We start from the raw sequence: 21,390 nt of genomic DNA, 5'->3' as shown, positions 1-21,390 counted from the left end.
AATTATCATGGACTGAATCAGTCAGAGAGGACAAGAACAGATATGGGGGGCCAAGGAGGAGAGGAGAGCAATGGGACTGATTGGGAATATGAAACCAAAAGGGCTGGTTTAGATCTGGGAACACACCGTCACTAGTTGTTGAAGGAATATGAATTAGTGAATCCAAGAAAGACAAGGAAGGGAGGGCCTGGGTCTCCTATTGTGACCCCTCTTATTTTCCTCATCCTAGGGGATGCTCTCCCTGGTCCTGAATTGCATTGACCGCCTAAATGTCTACACCACCGCTGCCCACTTTGCCGAGTTTGCAGGGGAGGAGGCAGCCGAGTCCTGGAAAGAGATTGTGAATCTTCTCTATGAACTCCTAGGTAGGGGTCCCAGTCCTGACTCCCCCAAGAACACCCCAGATCCCCAGTCCTATTGGATCTGACACCTCTTCCTCCCTCAGCTTCTCTGATCCGTGGCAATCGTAGCAACTGTGCCCTCTTCTCCACAAACTTGGACTGGCTGGTCAGCAAGCTGGATCGGCTGGAGGCCTCGTCTGGTAGGAGAACCCGGGAGAGTGGGACAGAGGCTTGTGGGAGGGGATAGCCATGGCTGCTTCACCTCTCATTCTGGGCACCCTGGCAGGCATCCTGGAGGTCCTGTACTGTGTCCTCATTGAGAGTCCGGAGGTTCTGAACATCATCCAGGAGAATCACATCAAGTCCATCATCTCCCTCCTGGACAAGCATGGGAGGAACCACAAGGTCGGCCCCTCACCCCTGACCTCTCATCCCCTGAACTCTGAATGCTGACCTCTCCCCAGGGCCCCAGAACTCTGCTCACTTCCCTCCTCCCTCTCATCTCTCACCTGTACGTCACTCCCACTGGCTTTCATCTCAACACAGGGTTCTCAAACAATAGCTCTTAAGTTGATTCTGGGCCACAGATGTGCTTGGTTAGATCTCTCAAAGGTTTTTTTTTTTTTTTTTTGAGACAGAGTCTCACACTGTCGCTCAGACTGGAGTGCAGTGGCGCTATCTTGGCTCACTGCAACCTCCGCCTCCTGGGTTCAAGCGATTCTCCTGCCTCAGCCTCCCAAGTAGCTGGGACTACAGGTACACGCCACCACACCCAGCTAATTTTTGTATTTTTTTTAGTAGAGAGGGGGTTTCACAATGTTGGCCAGGATGGTCTCGATCTCTTGGCTTCATGATCTGCCCACCTCAGCCTCCCAAAGTGCTGGAATTACAGGCGTGAACCACTGGCGCCCGGCCTGTTTTTTTGTTTTTTTTTTTCTTTGAGACGGAGTCTCGCTCTGTTACCCAGACTAGAGTGGAAGTGCAGTGGCATGATCTCGGCTCACTGCAACCTCTGTCTCCCGGATTCAAGCAATTCTCCTGTCTCAGCCTCCTGAGTAGCTGGGATTACAGGTGCCTGCCACCATGCCCAGCTAATTTTTGTAATTTTAGTAGAGACAGGGTTTCACTATGTTGGCCAGGCTGGTCTCGAACTCCTGAGCTCAGGTGATCCACCCACCTTGGCCTCCCAAAGTGCTGGGATTACAGGTGTGAGCCACCGTGCCCCGCCGGTGGTACTGAAATGTTTTTAAAATTTTCAAATATTGCAGCCTCTAGGTGGACTGTATATATATATATATATGTGTGTGTGTGTGTATATATACTCTGTAGTTTGCCACAGCCCTACAAGTTCCTATTGCATTATTTCTAACCACTTCACACATTTATTCAGTCGGTGCAGAAGTAATTGCAGTTTTGCCATTAAAAGGAATGACAAAAACCAGAATTACTTTTGCACCAACCTAATACATTTTCCATTTGGCCCCTAGAGACACAAGTTTGCAACCCCTGCTGATTTAAAATTTCGTCTTGATTCCTGTGTCTCTCACTGGTCCTTTCACTCTGCCCTCTGACCTCTTACCTCACTGCTCCAGTATCCTTCCTTACATTGCTGATACCTTATCCCAACCCATGTGACCCTCCCTCAGCCTCTTGCCAGATCTTCCTCTTTGACCCCTAACCTTTCTCTGATCCCTGACCTTCCACTTTCACCACCTCCTCTCAAAATTGCCACGTCTTATCCCAATGCGCTGTCCTCTCCTCCTGGCTTCCCTCCCTCCCAGGGTTCATCCATAGACCCTGTCCTGGTGCCTGCACACCCTTTGAACTCTGACCTTGACCTCCGACCTTGACCTCCAGGTCCTGGACGTGCTATGCTCCCTGTGTGTGTGTAATGGCGTGGCTGTACGCTCCAACCAAGATCTTATTACTGAGAACTTGCTGCCTGGCCGTGAGCTTCTGCTGCAGACAAACCTCATCAACTATGTCACCAGGTCTGGCTCTTAACATCTGACCCCAGAACTCAGAACCTCTCAACCCTCTCCCTGACTTAGAGACTCCACACCCAGGTGGATGTCCCTTCCTTAATCTCCCACCCCAGGGTTAACAACCAGTCCTCACAGATGCCCACTGTGGCCCCACTCTCCCTTGGCATCCACTCCTCTTGTTCTGTCTTCCTGGCTCCATTTCTGCCTCTATCTGTTTCTGTTTCTCTCTCTCTCTCTCTGTTTTCTCTTTTTGTCTTTGCCTGTTTCTGTCTCGATTCTTCCTCCATGTCTTTCTCCCTGTCTCTCTCCCATCTCTCTCTCTCTGTCTTTGGATGTCTGTCTGTCTCCCACTTCCCACCACTTGGCTCTCCTCTCTGCCTCTCCCTCATCCCCCTCTCCTGTTCCATGTCTCCTGCAGCATCCGCCCCAACATCTTTGTGGGCCGAGCAGAAGGCACCACGCAGTACAGCAAATGGTACTTTGAGGTGATGGTGGACGAGGTGACTCCATTTCTGACAGCTCAGGCCACCCACTTGCGGGTGGGCTGGGCCCTCACCGAGGGCTACAGCCCCTACCCTGGGGGCGGCGAGGGCTGGGGCGGCAACGGGGTCGGCGATGACCTCTATTCCTACGGCTTTGATGGACTGCATCTCTGGACAGGTACCTGAACCCTTCCAGGGGACCCTCACCCCGACCATTGACCCCAGCGATTCTAAGGCTCTGATCATACACCTTGGGGTTCTCAGGATCCTGACTCCCAGAAAAGGTCAACTTTTGACCTTTTAGTCCTCATTTCCCAAGACCCTAACCCCAGAGCTTCCAGATTCCCGGCTCTGACTTGTATCCTCGTTACTTACAGAACTCCGATCCCAGAGTAGGTGTGACCTCTGACCCTAAATATCCCAGAAGACCACTCAGATTACTGTGATCTCTGATCTTTGACTTCTGACCCCAGGAGAATTTATTTATTTACTTATTTATTTTGTTTGTTTGTTTATTCATTTTGAAACGGAGTCTCACACTGTCTCCTAGGCTGGAGTGCAGTAGCGTGATCTCAGCTCACTGCAACCTCTGCCTCTAGGGTTCAAGTGATTCTCCTGCCTCAGCCTCTCGAGTAGCTGGGATTACAGGTGCCCGCCACCACACCTGGCTCATTTTTGTATTTTTAGTAGAGACAAGGTTTCACCATATTGGCCAGGCTGGTCTCCTGACCTCAAGTGATCCATCCGCCTTGGCTTTCCAAAGTGCTGGGATTACAGGTGTGAGCCACTGCATCTGGCCCCCAGGAGGATTTAATCTCTGGCCCTACAGCTCAGAATCCTAATTTCAGGGGAACCCTGACCTCTGCCCTTCATTTCAGAGCTACGGGAGCATCCAAGGGAGCACTTTCCATTAGGGTTTCCAGGATGCAGTCCCCACATGAGCCTCCAATATCTGTCCCTTTTCTCTTGGTATCATTGGTTCTGTGGGACCTGTGACCTCTGACCCGTCTCTGGTGACTGATGCAGGACATGTGGCACGCCCGGTGACTTCCCCAGGGCAGCACCTCCTGGCCCCTGAAGACGTGGTCAGCTGCTGCCTGGACCTCAGCGTGCCGTCCATCTCCTTCCGCATCAACGGCTGCCCTGTGCAGGGCGTCTTTGAGTCCTTCAACCTGGATGGGCTCTTCTTCCCTGTTGTCAGCTTCTCGGCTGGTGTCAAGTGAGAACTTGCCCCCGCCCCACAGCCAGTCCTCAGACCTAGGACTGACCTGAGACAGCTTTCCCAGTCACTCCATGGCCTCCCAGGAGGCCAGGACACTGCAGCCTACCATCAAGACTGACCAGTGGCCAGAACCCTTACTTGAAGATCCCGGGGACCTCCACGTGACCCCAGACTCTTTCCAATGACCTCAGATTCTCCCTAACCCCAGGTCCTTCCAGTAACCTCTGAGATAATGGTCTCAGACTCTCCTAGTGGTCTCTCAACAACCCAAGATTTTTCCGGTGACCTCCCAACAACCTCAGACTTTCCCAGTGACTCCAGAATCTGATGATCTCATGACTCCAGACCCTCCTTAACCCCCAATGACTTCAGACTCTTCCAATGACACCATACTCTCTCAATAATCTCTTAATAATGCCAGCATCTCCTGATGACCTTTCAATAGACCCAGACTTGCCCAGTAACCCTGCTCCCAGATAACCCCAGTTATTCCAAAGACCCCCGCAATGATCCAGTCCTTTCCCAATCACCCCAAACTCTCCGAATGTCCATTCAGTGGTGGTTATGTTTATCTCATAATTGTAACAGATGCTCAGTGACTTCTCAAATGACCTTCTTCCTGGTCTCCCCAAACCTTCCAATGTAATCCGAATGCTCTGTTGACCTGGGGTCTTCTCTGAAGGACTGTTCCATGACCTTGCAGTCATCTGAACTCTTCTAGATTAACCGCAGACCCTCCCGCTCTCAACTCCCTGGCTCTTAATTCCCTTATGATATTCCTTTGACTCTAGACTTTCTTTTATGACTTCTAAATGACCTCCAGGACACTATGACTGCCCGGTGACCTTGGGTCTCCCCAGAACTTTCCATTGAACCCAGGACTGCTTCCATGTCCCCCACTGACCACAGACTGTCCCCCATAACCTCCCCTCAATGATCTCCATTGTCCTTCCCCAGGGTGCGGTTCCTCCTTGGTGGCCGCCATGGTGAATTCAAGTTCCTGCCCCCACCTGGCTATGCCCCATGCCATGAGGCTGTGCTCCCTCGGGAGCGACTCCATCTTGAACCCATCAAGGAGTATCGACGGGAGGGGCCCCGGGGGCCTCACCTGGTGGGCCCCAGTCGCTGCCTCTCACACATCGACTTCGTGCCCTGCCCTGTGGACACTGTCCAGGTACTGCCTGCCCTGCAAAGGTTTTCTGGTGAGGCAGGGTCTCTTAGGAGTCAGAGAGGGGGCGGGGTGCCATCGTTCATGCCTGTAATCCCAGCACTGTGGGTGGCCAGGCGTGGTGGCTCACGCCTGTAAGCTCAGCACTTTGGGAGGCCGAGGCGGGTGGATCACCTGAGGTCAGGAGTTAAAGACCAGCTTGGCCAACAAGGTGAAAGTGAAACCCTGTCTCTACTAAAAATACAAAAAGTTAGCTGGACGTGGTGGCAGGCACCTGTAATCCCAGCTACTCGGGAAACTGAGGGAGGAGAATCGCTTGAACCTGGGAGGTGAAGGCTGCAGTGAGCTGAGGTGGCACTATTGCACTCCAGCTTGGGCAACAAGAGTGAAACTCCATCTCAAAACAAAACAAAACAATAAACAAAAATTAGCATGGTGGCAGGTGCCTGTAATCCCAGCTACTTGGGAGGCTGAGGCAGGAGAATTGCTTGAACACGGGAGGCAGAGGTTGCAATGAGCCAAGATTGCGCCACTACACTCCAGCCTGGGCAACAGAGTGAGACTCCATCTCAAAACAAATAAACAAACAAACAAACAAAAACAACCAACATTTTGGGAAGCTGAAGTGGGCGCCTTGCGCTTGAGCCCAAATGTTTGAGATTAGTCTGGGTAATATAGTGAAACCCCGTATTTACAGAAAAAAAATTTTTAATATTTACAAATTTAGACAATTTTTTAAAAGGAGTGAGAGAAGTGGGGAGCTGCCCTAGAAGCTGGGAACCTCGTTGTTTAACAGATGGAGGAACCGAGCACGGAGAGGCAAAGGATTCTGTCAGGGCAGAATCGCAGTCTCAGGGAGTCCTCACCACTGCCCCACAAAGAAAGGGTGGTTCACACCTGTGATCCTAGAGCTTTGAGAGGCCTAGGCAGGAGGATCGCTTGAGTCCACGAGTTTGAGACCAGCCTAGGCAACATAGCAAGACCCCATCTCTACTAAAAATTAAAAGTTAACTGAGGTGGTGGTCCACGACTGTAGTCCCAGCTACTTGGGAGGCTGAAATGGGAGGGTCACTTGAGCCCAGGGATGTGAGGCTGCAGTGAGCTATGATTGTACCACTGCACTCTATCCTGGGTGACAGAGGAAAACCCTGAAAAAAAAAAAAAGAGAGAAAGAAAGAAACAAAAAGGCTGGGTGTGGTGGCTCATGCCTGTAATCTCAGCACTTTGGGAGGCTGAAGTGGGCAGATCACCTGAAGTCAGGAGTTCAAGACCAGCCTGGCCAACATGGTGAAACCCCATCTCTACTGAAAATACAAAAATGAGCCAGGCGTGGTGGCGGGCACCTGTAATCCCAGCTACTCAGGAGGCTGAGGCAGGAGAATCACTTGAACTCGGGAGGTGGAGGTTTCAGTGAGCCGAGATTGCACCACTGCACTCTAGCCTGGGCGACAGAGCAAGACTCCATCTCAAAAGAAGAAAGAAAGAAAGGACTGTTTTTGCCTTCCCTCCAAGCATGTCCCTATAGGAGGGAATATAGGTTACGTTTAAAAGCCTGACAGCAAGGGTTTGGTTTTCAGTCACGTGATCTTGGGCATGTGACCTACCCTCCCTGAGCCTCAGATTCCTCCTCCGTGAGGAAAAGGGGATAACACAAGGACCTATCTGATAGCATTGTTCATTGTTGTGAAGGTGAGATGAATGGATATAGGCAAGATGCTTAGTCCAGTCCTGATTCAACAGTAAGCACTCAAGACAGTCACTCATTATTAGTAGCAGTGATATCATCTGCGGTGGTGACCTCACCATCCCCCTGTCCCCAGACCAGTGCCTTGGGCCTCACCCTGGATGCCTCTGTCTGTCCCTATCCCCCAGCCTGTCAGCCTCATAGGCTGTCTACTCGGCCTCCCAGACATCCCCCTGACCCTGCTTTCCTCCTCCCCATGTCCCGCCCAAGTCCAAACCATCATCACCTCTTGTCTGCGGAACACCAACCAACACCGCTACTGTCTAGCCCAGGCTCTTACCCTCTGCCAGGCATCGATATTAACTATGTAACATTTAGTAATTTACATTAATGATCTCACTGAGTCCTTATTAGGTATCGCTATGATCCTCATACAGAGAAGGAAGGAGACTCCTCCATTCTTTTCATTCAGCAAACATTTCCTGAGCCTCTCTTCTGGGTCTGAGTGTGGTTCTGGGCTGGATAGGGCTGGGGACTTGGTGGAGACTAGGGCAGCCCCAGGCCCTGCCCTCATGGAGCTCCCAGTCCACGGGGGAGACAGACCCATCCCAGATAATTCCTTAATTCTCTCTCTTTTTTTTTTTTGGAGACAGAGTTGTGCTCTGTTGCCCAGGCTGAAGTGCAGTGGCACAATCTTGACTCGCTGCAACCTCTGCCTCCAGAGTTCAAGCGATTCTCCTGCCTTAGCCTCCCAAGTAACTGGGACTACAGGTGGGCACCACCACGTCTGGCTAATTTTTTGTATTTTTAGAAGAGAGGGGGTTTCACCATGTTGCCTAGGCTGGTCTTGAACTCCTGACCTCAGGCAATCCGCCCCCCGACCCCCGGCCCTTAGCCTCCCAAAGTGCTGGGATTACAGGTGTGAGCCACCACTGCTGGCCCTGGATAATTCCTTAATTCTGAGGATGCTAAGCCCTCACCCATCTGAGTGTCAACCCTGGAGTCAAGGCGAGGGATGGGGAGCAGGGCTGCTGGACAGTGGGAAGGGAGGTGCTGGAGGAGCCTTCTCAGGCTCACAGGTGTCCTTGGGAAGAGGGGTCATGATGGAGGAGGGTAGAGGGACCTTGGGGATCTCAAGAACGTCCCTCTGCCCCTAGATCGTCCTGCCGCCCCATCTGGAGCGCATTCGGGAGAAGCTGGCGGAGAACATCCACGAGCTCTGGGCGCTAACCCGCATCGAGCAGGGCTGGACCTATGGCCCGGTGAGGGGCTGCCTGCAGCCTGCGGGAGGCCGGCTAGACTTGCGGTGCCAGGAGGGAGAGCGGCTCACCGGCAGAGAGGAGGGAGGGACCACAGGGCACCAGGGGGTCCTTGGACTGAGGGTGGCAGAACTAGGGTTGGAGGTCAGGGGTCACAGTCTGGGCATGTGGGGAGTGGGGAGGAAAGGGGAGCACAAGGAGTTGACCCTGGGTTTTCTTCAGGTTCGGGATGACAACAAGAGGCTGCACCCATGTCTTGTGGACTTCCACAGTCTTCCAGAGCCTGAGAGGAACTACAACCTGCAGATGTCCGGGGAGACGCTCAAGTGAGGGCCCGGGGGAGCCGGGGTCTGGGGCTGGCTGCTGGTGCGGTGGGGGGGGGAGGCATGGAGAGACGGGGCAGGAGGTAGAGACTGAGAGAGAGAAGGATGGAGGGGACAGGGATTGTGAGACAGAAACAAACAGGGAGTGGCCGGGCACGGTGGCTCATACCTGTAATCCTACCACTTTGGGAGGCTGAGGTGGGTGGATCACTTGAGGTCAGGAGTTTGAGACCAGCCTGGCCAACATGGCAAAACCCCGTCTCTACTAAAAATACAAAACTTAGCCGGGCATGGTGATGCATCCCTGTAATCCCAGCTACTTGGGAGGCTGAGGCAGGAGAATCATTTGAACCTGGGAAGCAGAGGTTGCAGCAAGCCGAGATCATGCTACTGCACTCCTGCCCAGGCGACAGAGCGAGACGCCGTTTCAGAAGAAAAAAGCAAACAGGGAGCAAGAAAGGGACAGAGGCAGAAAGAGAAAGAAAAGGCAGGGATGGAAAGAGAGAGAGATGCAGAAAGAGACAGGGAGACAGGAGAAAGCGGCAGACAGGAAAAGATAGACATAGTCAGTTATACAAAGATGCAGGGAAAGACAGAAGTCATGAAGCCTGAGGCCAGGATCAAGAGAGACAGGGCCAGAGCGCCCCAGACACTGAAGCAGCAGAGGTAGAGGGAGCTGGAGACCCTGAGGCCGTGGGAAGAGACGAGGCAGGGAGCTCCGAGGGGTGTGACCTGTCGCCTCCGCTCCTCCACCCCCAGGACTCTGCTGGCTCTGGGCTGCCATGTGGGCATGGCAGATGAGAAGGCGGAGGACAACCTGAAGAAGACAAAACTCCCCAAGACGTGAGTGTGGGCGGCCAGGTCCTGTCTGGGGATGGACTGGGGGCTGGGGATGCTGTGCTAAGGGCTAGGGAGGTCGAGGGGTCTTGTGGGGAGGCTGAGGTTAGAGAGGAAGGAGCCTTGGGTTAGGGTGAAGGTCATAGGGTCAGGGCTCTGGGGTCAGAGGTGAATGTCCAGGATTGAGGAGTTAGGAGTTTCAGAGAGAGAGAGAGAGAGAGAGAGAGGGTATGAGTCCAGGATCCAGGCTCAGGGTCTGCCTAGAGTCAGGGAAAATGAGAGCAGAGGTCACATGTCCACGTAAGGGGTAAGGGGCCAATGGTAAGAGGTGAGCATCTGGAGGTTGTTGGAGTTGTATAAGTAAGGGATCCTGAAATTATAGGTGAGCAGTTACAGGTCCTGAGTTCAGAGGTCAAGGACTGCAGACCCAGGAGTTTGGGGGCGATGAGGCCTGGGATCAGAGTAAGAAACCTCAAAGTGGGCTGGGTGAGGTGGCTCACACCTGTAATCCCAGCACTTTGGGAGGTTGAGGCAGGAAGATCACTTGAGCCCAGTTCAAGACCAGCCTGGGCAACATGGCGAGACCCCTCTACAAAAAATTTAAAAATTAGCAGGACATGGTGGTGGGACGTGCCTGTAGTTCCAGCAACTTGGGAGGTTGAGATGGGAGAATTGCTTGAGCCCAGGAGTTTGAGGCTGCAGTGAGCCATGATCGCACCACCGCTCTCCAGCCTGGGTGACAGAACGAGACAACAACCTCAAGAAAACAAAAAGAGCCGGGCTTAGTCGCTCACACCTGTAATCCCAGCACTTTGGGAGGCCGAGGCGGGCGGATCACCTGAGGTCGGGAGTTCAAGACCAGCCTGACCAACAGGGTGAAACCCACTCTCTACTAAAAATACAAAATTAGCTGACGTCGTGGCGCATGCCTGTAATCCCTGCTACTCCGGAGGCTGAGGCAGGAGAATCGCTTGAACCCAGGAGGTGGAGGTTGCAGTGAGCCGAGATCATGCCATTGCACTCCAGCCTGGGCAACAAGAGTGAAACTCCATATCAAAAAAAAAAAAAAAAAAAGAGAGAGAGGAAAACCTCAAAGTTAGTGGTAAGAGGTCCGAGAGAATTCCGGGGTTAGAGATAGGGGTCCCAAAGTCAAGACAAAGGGGGCTAGAGGTCATTGATGTCAAAGCCCTTGCTAGGGTCCAAGGATCCTAGGGTCGGAAGCCGGGGATCTCAAAGCTTATTCTAAAATTTCATAGAACTGCAACATTATCAAAGGTCAGAAACGCCGAAGCTGGGACAAGGGTCAGCAGTCAGGGATCCCACATAGTGCAGAGCCTGGAAGTGGAGGTGAGGGCCTCGTCCCACGGAGCCCTACCATGCCCGCAGGTATATGATGAGCAATGGGTACAAGCCGGCTCCGCTAGACCTGAGCCACGTGCGGCTGACGCCGGCGCAGACGACACTGGTGGACCGTCTGGCAGAAAATGGGCACAATGTATGGGCCCGAGACCGTGTGGGGCAGGGCTGGAGCTACAGCGCGGTGCAGGACATCCCAGCGCGCCGAAACCCTCGGCTCGTGCCGTACCGCCTGCTGGATGAGGCCACCAAGCGCAGCAACCGGGACAGCCTCTGCCAGGCTGTGCGCACCCTCCTGGGCTATGGCTACAACATCGAGCCTCCTGACCAGGAGCCCAGTGAGTGCTCACCCCCGGCCCCGTTCCCGACTCCTACGCCAACTCTGACCCCAGCCCCGACCCCGATCTCTGACCTGACTCCTTCAGCCGAGCCTATATATATATATATATATATATATATATTTTTTTTTTTTTTTTTTTACTTGCGGGCGGGAGACGAGTCTCGCTCTGTCCCCAGGCTGGAGTGCAGTGGCGTGATCTCTGCTCACTGCAAGCTCCGCCTCCCGGGTTCACACCATTCTCCTGCCTCAGCCTTCTGAGTAGCTGGGACTACAGGCACCCACCACCACGCCCGGCTAATTTTTTGTATTTTTAGTAGAGACGGGGTTTCACCATGTTAGTCAGGATGGTCTCGATCTCCTGACCTCGTGATCCACCCACCTCGGCCTCCCAAAGTGCTGGGATTACAGGCGTGAGCCACCGTGCCCGGCCCAAATGGGCTGTATCTATCACATTGAGCAGACTGACCAGGAGGTCAGAAAGGAATGACCCCTCCCCGAAACTCTGACCCTTACCCCAGTTCCAACTCGGAACCTGATGGAACCACTTCCCTTGACCTGACTCCAGCCCTGCCTGGGCTATGACTGCAACCCAGAGCCATCAGCCTAGGAACCCAATGAGTGCCAACCCCACCTTTGACTCTGATTCCTGACCTCTAGCTTTGACCCCTAATCACTAATCTCTGAACTGTAGCTACCACATGAAGGCACCCAACCAAGGGCTTAAAGAGCCTGTCACCCCTACCCCTAACCTGACCCCTGACCTATCACTGGCTTCCAATCCCAGCCTTGACCCCAAACCCTGGCCATGGTCCCCAACCTTCAGTTTCTCAACTCTTGGCCCCAACCTGAATTTCCATCCCTTCCATAGCCCTGGCTCTGACCCTCCAATCCTGGTCTCAATTCTTGATTCTAATCCACCCTAATCTTGACCCTTAACCATAACTGTGACCAGCTCACTGACCTGGCTTTTTCCTTCTGTGTCTCTGCCAATATCCCTGTTTTCTGAGAACTCTGACTGCTACAGAGATAGGGGTTTCTCTCAACAGGTCCCTACCTCTCTCTGACTTTGCTGAGGTTCCCCAATTCTCCTCTAACTCCAAGAAATTGACCCTCTTCTAACAGTTCCCCAAAGCCCTTACTGTCCCCCAAAGCCCGTCTTCTACCAACTTCTCGATGTCTTGGGATCCACTTCTTCCCCAGCCTCTCTGACTGCCTGGCCTCATTTATAGGTCAGGTGGAGAACCAGTCTCGTTGCGACCGGGTGCGCATCTTCCGGGCAGAGAAATCCTATGCAGTGCAAAGTGGCCGCTGGTACTTCGAGTTTGAAGCAGTCACCACAGGCGAGATGCGAGTGGGCTGGGCGAGGCCCGAGCTGAGGCCTGATGTAGAGCTGGGAGCTGATGAGCTGGCCTATGTCTTCAATGGGCACCGCGTGGGTACCTCCCTGGGCAATATTCTGCCAGGTCCTGTGGTCTCTCCCACAGGTTGTCTACTCTGGCTCTGCCTCTGTCTGTGCCTCACTCTGTCCCCACTTCATGCATCTACTGTACCACTCATCCACCCATCTATCCATCCATTCAACCAATGATTCATCCATCCATCCATCCGTCAGACATCCATCTATCCAACCAACAATTCATCCATCTATCCATCCATCCATCCATCCATCCATCCAGCTAACCAACCATCCATTCATCCAGCCGACATAGGGAGACCCCATCTCTACAAAAAATAAAAAATTAGCCAGGCAAGGTAGCATGCACATATAGTCCCATCATCCATGCATCCATCCATCCATCCATCCATCCATCCATCCATCCATCCATCATCTATCCATCTGACCAGCCAACCATGCATCCATCCATGCATTCAGCCATCCATCCATCATCCATTCATCCTTCATCCATCCAACCAACCATCCATCCATTCTTCCAGCCAACTGTCCATCCATCCATCCAATAACTGTCTGCCCATCCAACAACCATTTATACAACCATCCTTCCCTTCCTCCCTCTATCTGTCATCCATTTTTCTATCCTTGCACCTAGTTACACTTTCTTCTTTCTCTGTATCAACCCAGGTAGACTCTCAACTTCCCAATCATTCTTCTGTCCAGCCATGTACCCAATTTCTCAGCCATCCATCTGTCTCATTAGCCACTCATCTATTTTGTGCGTGTATATAAGCATATACGGATCTGTATGGGGGACACTGATAGGTTCATTTTTCCTTTCCATCCCTCTACTTACTGCTGCTTCCAGCCTCCCACTACCACTTTGGTGGTCTGCATAACGCTAGCCATGGCAACAGCAGAGAACCCAGGCAGAAGGGAGACACAGAGATTAGTGGGGAGAAAAATTCCTGTGATCATGGATGCAAATGTGAGGAAAGATGGAGACACTGTGGGGTGACTCCTCTTCCATACCACCTGCCCTGAACCTGACACTTCGAATGTCTGTCTTCATTTATCTCTCCCTCCCTGCTTCCTTATCTCTCCATTTCTCTGTGTGTCTCCCCACACCGTGTCTTCTCTGGCCGTCCTCACAGGGCCAGCGCTGGCACTTGGGCAGTGAACCATTTGGGCGCCCCTGGCAGCCGGGCGATGTCGTTGGCTGTATGATCGACCTCACAGAGAACACCATTATCTTCACCCTCAATGGCGAGGTCCTCATGTCTGACTCAGGCTCCGAAACAGCCTTCCGGGAGATTGAGATTGGGGACGGTGAGGGCTGAGACCCCTTCACATGCCCTTTCTTGTTTTCCTCTGTCTCTCCCGACCCTGCACTGCCCTTCTGCCTCCAGCTCTCCCATCCCTACCTCCTCCCCTTGGCTCCCCCTGCCCTGCCCACCTGCCCTCACCCCTGCCCATCCATCCCCTCCCACCAGGCTTCCTGCCCGTCTGCAGCTTGGGACCTGGCCAGGTGGGTCATCTGAACCTGGGCCAGGACGTGAGCTCTCTGAGGTTCTTTGCCATCTGTGGCCTCCAGGAAGGCTTCGAGCCATTTGCCATCAACATGCAGCGCCCAGTCACCACCTGGTTCAGCAAAGGCCTGCCCCAGTTTGAGCCAGTGCCCCTTGAACACCCTCACTATGAGGTAAGGACTGAGCCCCCTCAATGCCTTCTCGTCTGCCTCCAAAGCTCCTTCCTTCCACAGTGCTCTTCCTTGAGTTTCTCTTTTCCCTCCATGTTAGCACACAAACCACATGGAAGCAAGTGTCAGGGTGATGGGCTCACGGGCTATATGACTCGGGGCGTAAATTTGGCAAACCACAGCTTCCTGAGGTCCAGGTGCCTCACCTATAAAATAAGGGAAACCCTGCCTGGGCAACAAGCAAAACTCCATCTCTAAAAATAAAAAAAAAAATTAAGTCTAGGCATGATAGCTCATGCCTGTAATCCCAGCACTTAGGGAGGCTGAGGCAGGAGGATCCCTTGAGCCCAGGAGTTCAAGACCAGCCTTGGCAACACAGGGAGACCCCATCTCTACAAAAAATAAAAAAAATTAGCCAGGTGTGTAGTATGCACATATAGCCCTAGCTACTTAGGAGGTTGAGACTGGAGGATTGCTTGATTCCAAGAGGTCAAGGCTGCAGTGAATTAGCCAGATGTGGCACATGCCTGTAATTCCAGCTACTTAGGGGGCTGAGGCAGGAGACTCGCTTGAATACAGGAGATGGAGGTTGCAGTGAGCCAAGATCGCGCCATTGCACTCCAGCCTGGGCAGGGAGAGCGAAACTCCATCTCAAAAAAAAAAAAAAAAAAAAGGTTAAAGGCTGCAGTGAGCTGTGTTCACACTACTGCACTCTAGCCTAAGAGACAGAGCAAGACCCTATCTCAAAAAAAATTTTTTTTTAATAAATAATTTTTAAAACTTAGCTGGGTGCTGTGGCACACGCCTGGTGTCCCAGCTACTCGGCAAACTGAGGCAGGAGGATCCTCTGAGCTCAGGAGGTCGAGGCTGCAGTAAGCTGATTACACGACTGCACTCCAGCCTGAGTGACAGAGAGGACCCTGTCTCACTGAAAAAAAAAAAAAAAAAAAAAAAAAAAAAAAAAAAAAAGCTGGGCATGGTGGCTCATGCCTGTAATCCCAGCACTTTGGGAGGCCAAGGCGGGCAGATCACTCGAGCCTGGCCAATATGGCAAAAACCCATCTCTACTAAAAATACCGCCCCCCAAAATTAACTGGGCGTGGTGGCAGGTGCCTGTAGTCCCAGCTACTCAAGAGGCTGAGGCAGGAGAATCACTTGAACCCAGGAGGTGGAGGTTGCAGTAAGCTGAGATTACACCACTGCACTCCAGCCTGGGTGACAGAGTGAGACCCTATCTCAACAAAACGAAACAAAACAAAACAAAACAAAAGGACTCTGCAAAAGGAGTTTTAAGTATGGGAACGTCCAGCTGAGGTCTGAGTTTTGGAAAGGTCCCTATTGGCAGTGGATTGTAGGAGGCGATAGTGGAGTCAAAAGGATCCTAGAGGTGGCTGGGATGGGGCAGTACTGCGGAGTGGACGCAGAGTTCCTGACACCTGCCACTACCAGATGTCCCCAACCCAAGGCACAGCGTGCTACATGGCAGTGAGAATGAATACATGGAAATACACACAGCCATGTGGACGAATCTCAGACATAACATCGAGTAGAAGAAGCCGGAGACAAGAGAGCACAGGCTGTGGGATTCCATTCACAGAAAGTTCAAGAATAGGCAGAGCAGATCTGTAGTGTGCTAAGTTGGGAAATTGGTTACTATGAAAGAATAACTCAGAGACATTGTTAGTTACTTTGAATGCAAATCACAGGAGGGAGATCAGTCAGTAGACTATTGCCAAAGAGCAAAGGCTGGTTGGATGCGGTGGCTCATGCCTGTAATCTCAGCACTTTGGGAAGCCAAGGTGGGAGGATCACTTGAGCCTAGGAATTCAAGACCAGCCTGGGCAACATAGCAAAACCCTGTCTCTACACAGAATAAACAAAATTATCCAGGCATGGTGGTATGTGCCTGTGGTCCCAGCCACTTGGGAGGCTGAAGTGGGACGATTGTTTGAGCCCAAGATTTCGAGGCTGCAGTGAGCCATGGTTGCACCACTGCACTCCAGCCCAGGTGACAGAGCAAGACCTGTCTCTAAGAAAAAAAGAGTGAAGGCAGAAACCAGATTTATAAGACAGAGGGGGGAAAGAGGAGAGAAAAAAGACCCCTAAAGAGTCTGAGAACAGGCTGGGCTCTGTGGCTCACGCCTGTAATCCCAGCATTTTGGGAGGCCGATGTTGGTGGCTCACCTGAGGTCAGGAGTTTGAGACCAGCCTGGCCAACATAGTGAAACCCTGTCTCTACTAAAAATACAAAAAATTAGCCAGGCATGGTGCCGGGCGCCTATAATCCCAGTTACTCGGGAGGCTGAGGCAGGAGAATCGCTTGAACCCAGGAGGCAAAAGTTGCAGTCAGCCAAGATTGCACCATTGCATTCCAGCCTGGGTGACAGCGAGACTCTGTCTCAAAAAAAAAGATTCTGAGAACAAAGAATCTTGTATGTACAGTTTTGGGGCAAATTCATTGGCTGGCAAGGAGTACCTAGGTTCATCTTGGCAACTGGTCCTTGGAGAGGTCAACGTGAGGAGGGGCATGAAAGAGAACAACTTTCATTGTTTACCGAGTCTCTAGAAGACTTTTGAGAGTCCATTGTTTTCGGTTTTTGTTTTTTGAGACAGGGTCTCACTCTGTCACCCAGGCTGGAGTCCAGTGGCAAGATCTCAGCTCCCCGCAACCTCCGCCTCCCGGCTTCAAGCGATTCTTTTGCCTCAGTCTCCTTAGTAGCTGGAATTACAGGCACGTGCCACCACGCCTGGCTAATTTTTTGTATTTTTAGTAGAGACGAGGTTTCACCATGTTGGCCAGGCTGGTCTCAAACTCCTGACCTCAGGTGATCAGCCCGCCTCAGCCTCCCAAAATGCTGGGATTACAGGTATGAGCCACTGCGCCCGGTCGCTATTTGTGGAATTGTAACTGAATACAGGTTCAGTTGCTTATCAGTTACAGAGTCCAATTAACAAGAGTGAGGTCTGGTAGAAAGAAAATGACTTTATTCACCAAAACTAGTCATGGAGAAGTGACCGGATTCCCATCCAAAGCAACCACTTCAAATTTGTGGGGGAAAGCAAGGGTTTAAAAAGGGGGAACTTGGCTGGGGGCGGTGGCTCACGCCTGTAATCCTAGCACTTTGGGAGACTGAGGCAGGCGGATCACATGAACTCAGGAGGTCGAGACCAGCCTGGGCAACATGGTGAAACCCCGTCTCTACCAAAAATACAAAAATTAGCCAGACATGTTGCTCATGCTTGAACCCAGGAGGCAGAGGTTGCAGTGAGCCAAGATCCTGCTACTGCACTCCAGCCTGGGCGACAGAGCAAGACTGTGTCTCAGAAACAAAAAAGCATTGAAGTTGAGCTGCCCGGTTACTGGTTACAGAATAGATGGTTGGATGGATGTAGGTAGGTTTTGGAAGTTACCCCAAGTGATTCCAGTGTGTGTCCGGGGCTGCTACTGTACACGACGCTCAGAGAAATGTTGCAGAGGGCTGCAAGCACCCCAGGGCCCAGCGGTGTACCCGGCCGGCCGGGAGCTTCATCCGCCTGCAGGAGGGGGCGCCCTTGACTAATTCCCACACAGGTGCACTATGGCCTAATGGTTGCTCCATGTGTGACCAGGTGTGGAACCAACGGCCTGGCCTAGCCTGCCTGCCCAGCTCAGTGCTGTATTCCCTGCCACCCCAGGTATCCCGAGTGGACGGCACTGTGGACACGCCCCCCTGCCTGCGCCTGACCCACCGCACCTGGGGCTCGCAGAACAGCCTGGTGGAGATGGTCTTCCTGCGGCTGAGCCTCCCAGTCCAGTTCCACCAGCACTTCCGCTGCACTGCAGGGGCCACCCCGCTGGCACCTCCCGGCCTGCAGCCCCCCGCCGAGGACGAGGCCCGGGCGGCGGAACCCGACCCTGACTACGAAAACCTGCGCCGCTCAGCTGGGGGCTGGGGTGAGGCTGAGAACGGCAAAGAAGGGACTGCAAAGGAGGGCGCCCCCGGGGGCACCCCGCAGGCGGGGGGAGAGGTGCAGCCCGTCAGGGCGGAGAATGAGAAGGACGCCACCACCGAGAAGAACAAGAAGAGAGGGTGAGTTGAGAGGGACCCAGAGTGGGGATTGGGGGCTGCCTTGGGACCCCCAAGTAGGCAACCACAGTAACCTGAGAAACCCCCATTGTACCCCAAAGTAGCCCCATATATGCTAAGTGGAGTAAGAATATCGAGAGATCCTATCATGTGTCCAATGAACCCCATTATTTTCCTGGGATGCCCTAATGTCCCCAAAAATACATAATTGGGTACCCTAGTATCTATATGGAGAACTCTATTATCCTTGAGTACCTGGAGGGCCCCAAAGGGCTTCGCCCAATGGACCTTATCATCCGTGGACACTAAAAGGGACTTCAGTGTCTTCCTAGGAGAGTTTACTGCACCCTAAGGTTTCCCAGTGAACACCCAGTGGTCTTCTAAATGGGGATCCTTTCTGTGTCACAAATGTACCCCCGAAATCTAACTTGAAGGGAGATTCTGAGAAGGTACTAAATCTGCTTTTTCCCTACAATGGCAGTGGTTTCCTTTTTTTCTTTCTATCTTTTTTTTTGAGGAAGAGTCTCTGTTGCCCAGGCTGGAGTGCAATGGCGCAATCAGCTCACTGCAACCTCTGCCTCCCGGGTTCAAGCGATTCTTCTGCCTCAGCCTCCTGAGTAGCTGGGATTACAGCTACGCGCCGCCATGCCCGGCTAATTTTTGTATTTTTAGTAGAGATGGGGTTTTGCCATGTTGGCCAGGCTGGTCTCAAACTCCTGACCTCAGGTTATCCACCCACCTCAGCCTCCCAAAGTGCTGGGATTACAGGCATGAGCTACCATGCCCGGCTCCTTTTTATTTTTTTGAGGTGGAGTCTCGCTCTGTTGCCTAGGCTGGAGTGCAATGGCATGATCTCGGCTCTCTGCAATCTCCGCCTCCCAGGTTCAAGCAATTCTGCCTCAGCCTCCTGAGTATCTGGGACTACAGGTGTGCACCACCACACCCAGCTAATTTTTGTATTTTTGGTAGATACAGGGTTTCACCATGTTGGCCAGGCTGGTCTTGAACTCCTGACCTCAGGTGATCCATACAATGGCAGTGGTTTTCAATGGGATTGAAAACCCATTGTGTCTCTTGGTGGATGTTTGGAAATGATGGAGTCTTTGTGGTCATTACAGTTTAGGAGGGGCTGCTGCTGCTGAGCGGGGGCCCCAGGGTTCCACCTGCCTTGCAGTGTACAAAACAGTGCCACACAATGAAGAATTGTCCTTTTCCAAGTGCATTTAGCACCTATATGAGAAATGCATGTGGGAAATGCTGACTTAGGGGGACCCCCATATACCCCAGTGGGGACCTCCGTATTCCCAGAAGGCGCCTTTAATTTGGGTAACTCAGCATCCACAAGCACAGAGCATGGCACTTCTAGAATGGATTAGGCTGGGGTGGGTGGGAATCCCGCCTTCTAGAGGCAAGACCTGGGGTATTAGAAGCAGAGTGTATCCAAGCTGGATGTCGGGGGGCATGAATATTGTGGTGGTAAGGCTGGGCTTAAAAGCTGGTTCTCATGGCGCCTCTCCTCCCACCACCAGCTTCTTATTCAAGGCCAAAAAGGTCGCCATGATGACCCAGCCACCGGCCACCCCCACGCTGCCCCGACTCCCTCATGACGTGGTGCCTGCAGACAACCGCGATGACCCCGAGATCATCCTCAACACCACCACGGTGTGGACCAGGAACCCTCAATTTTGGGGTCCCCCCTCATAGCATAGGCACTCCTGAATTTCCAAGTGTGACAGTCCCCAGTAACTGCCCACCTTACACTGGGGACTCCCCAATACACACTAGAAACTCACAAAATATGGCACACACGGATTTAATCCTTTGAACCCCTAAATCCATATAGCTAGTGGCCCACAAATGGCAGGGGGTACAGTAGAGCTGTACGGCACACTGATATAACTCCCGGGGATCCCCAAAGCCATGATATAAGCCAATATAGACTAGGGACCCCAATATTTGGGCTCACTCATATAAACACAATACCCTCAATGTAATACCTACTCTAATATATTACTGGGAACAAAAATTCATAATTGTCTTAATATAGTTTTGGGGTTCCCCAAATCCAAAATATTTCATAGACAGACAGCCTAGTACAGTGCTCCCCAACTATTTTGGCACCAGGGATCAATTTTGTGGAAGACAATTTTTCCATGGACCAGGGATGCGGGGAGGGATGGTTTTAGGATGAAATGTTCCATCTTGGATCATCAGGCAGAGATTCCTTTTTTTTTGAGATGGAGTCTTGTTCTGTTGCCCAGTCTGGAGTGCAGTGGTGTGATCTTGGCTCATTGCAACCTCTGTCTCATGGGTTCAGACGAGATTCTCCTGCCTCAGCCTCCTGAGCAGCTGGAATAACAGGCTCCTGCCACCATGCCCAGCTAATTTTTGTTTTTTGTTTTTTTGAGGCAGAGTCTCGGTCTGTCGCCCAGGCTGGAGTGCAGTGGCGCAATCTCAGCTTACTGCAACCTCTGCCTCCTGGGTTCAAGCAATTCTTCTGCCTCAGCCTCCCGAGTAGCTGGGACTATAGGCACACGCCACCATGCCTGGCTAATTTTTGTATTTTTAGTAGAAACAGGGTTTCACCATATTGGCCAGGCTGGTCTTGAACTCCTGACCTCGTGATCTGCCTGCCTCGGTCTCCCAAAGTGCTGGGATTACAGGCATGAGCCACCATGCCTGGCCTAATTTTTGTATTTTTGGTAGAAACGGGGTTTCACCATGTTGGCCAGGTTGGTCTCAAATCCCCAACCTCAAATGATCCTCCTGCCTCAGACTTCCAAAGTACTGGGATTACAGGAGTGAGCCACCGTGCCCGGCTGTAGATTCTTACAAGGAGTACTCACCCTAGGTGGCTTGGATCCCGGTACCAGCCCACAGCCTGGGGTTGGGGATCCCTGGCCTGGAGGTTAGGATCATGGGCCGACTGAGTGCCACTTGGGCAAAAGTCATTTCACCGCTCTATGCCTTCTCTCCTATGGAGGTGCTATGGTTTTCCATCAGTAAATTGGGGGTAAAAATTATACCTACCTGATATGGAGGATGAAGTGAGTTCATCTGCATAAAGACCTTAGAACAGGCCTGGCATGGTGGCTCACACTCGTAGTCCCAGAACGTTGGGAGGCCAAGGTGAGAGGATAACTTCAATCCAGGAATTTGAGGTTGCAGTGAGCTATGATGGTGCCTCTGCACTCCAGCCTGGGTGACAGAGGGAGACCGCAACTCAAAATAAAT

At 52.3% G+C, this 21,390-nt stretch overlaps 1 protein-coding gene across 1 annotated transcript in view; it reads left to right on the top strand.

Moving 5' to 3' along the window:
- RYR1 (ryanodine receptor 1) overlaps positions 1-21,390 on the top strand; it is a 159,845-nt gene that overhangs the window by 20,759 nt on the left and 117,696 nt on the right. The window contains exons 15-30 of the mRNA XM_058426182.1: positions 230-365; positions 446-541; positions 628-746; positions 2,199-2,332; positions 2,745-2,986; positions 3,835-4,027; positions 4,988-5,204; positions 8,040-8,144; positions 8,364-8,467; positions 9,224-9,307; positions 10,688-10,995; positions 12,227-12,429; positions 13,545-13,719; positions 13,884-14,092; positions 17,765-18,159; positions 19,686-19,818. Of these exons, the coding sequence (XP_058282165.1) occupies positions 230-365; positions 446-541; positions 628-746; positions 2,199-2,332; positions 2,745-2,986; positions 3,835-4,027; positions 4,988-5,204; positions 8,040-8,144; positions 8,364-8,467; positions 9,224-9,307; positions 10,688-10,995; positions 12,227-12,429; positions 13,545-13,719; positions 13,884-14,092; positions 17,765-18,159; positions 19,686-19,818 (2,853 nt within the window). The remainder of the gene's footprint in view (positions 1-229; positions 366-445; positions 542-627; positions 747-2,198; positions 2,333-2,744; positions 2,987-3,834; positions 4,028-4,987; positions 5,205-8,039; positions 8,145-8,363; positions 8,468-9,223; positions 9,308-10,687; positions 10,996-12,226; positions 12,430-13,544; positions 13,720-13,883; positions 14,093-17,764; positions 18,160-19,685; positions 19,819-21,390) is intronic.

Source organism: Hylobates moloch, unplaced genomic scaffold, assembly GCF_009828535.3.
Source record: "Hylobates moloch isolate HMO894 unplaced genomic scaffold, HMol_V3 SCAFFOLD_13, whole genome shotgun sequence".
In the NCBI taxonomy this organism is placed as follows: domain Eukaryota; kingdom Metazoa; phylum Chordata; class Mammalia; order Primates; family Hylobatidae; genus Hylobates; species Hylobates moloch.
This window is presented reverse-complemented; position numbering and strand designations above follow the sequence as displayed.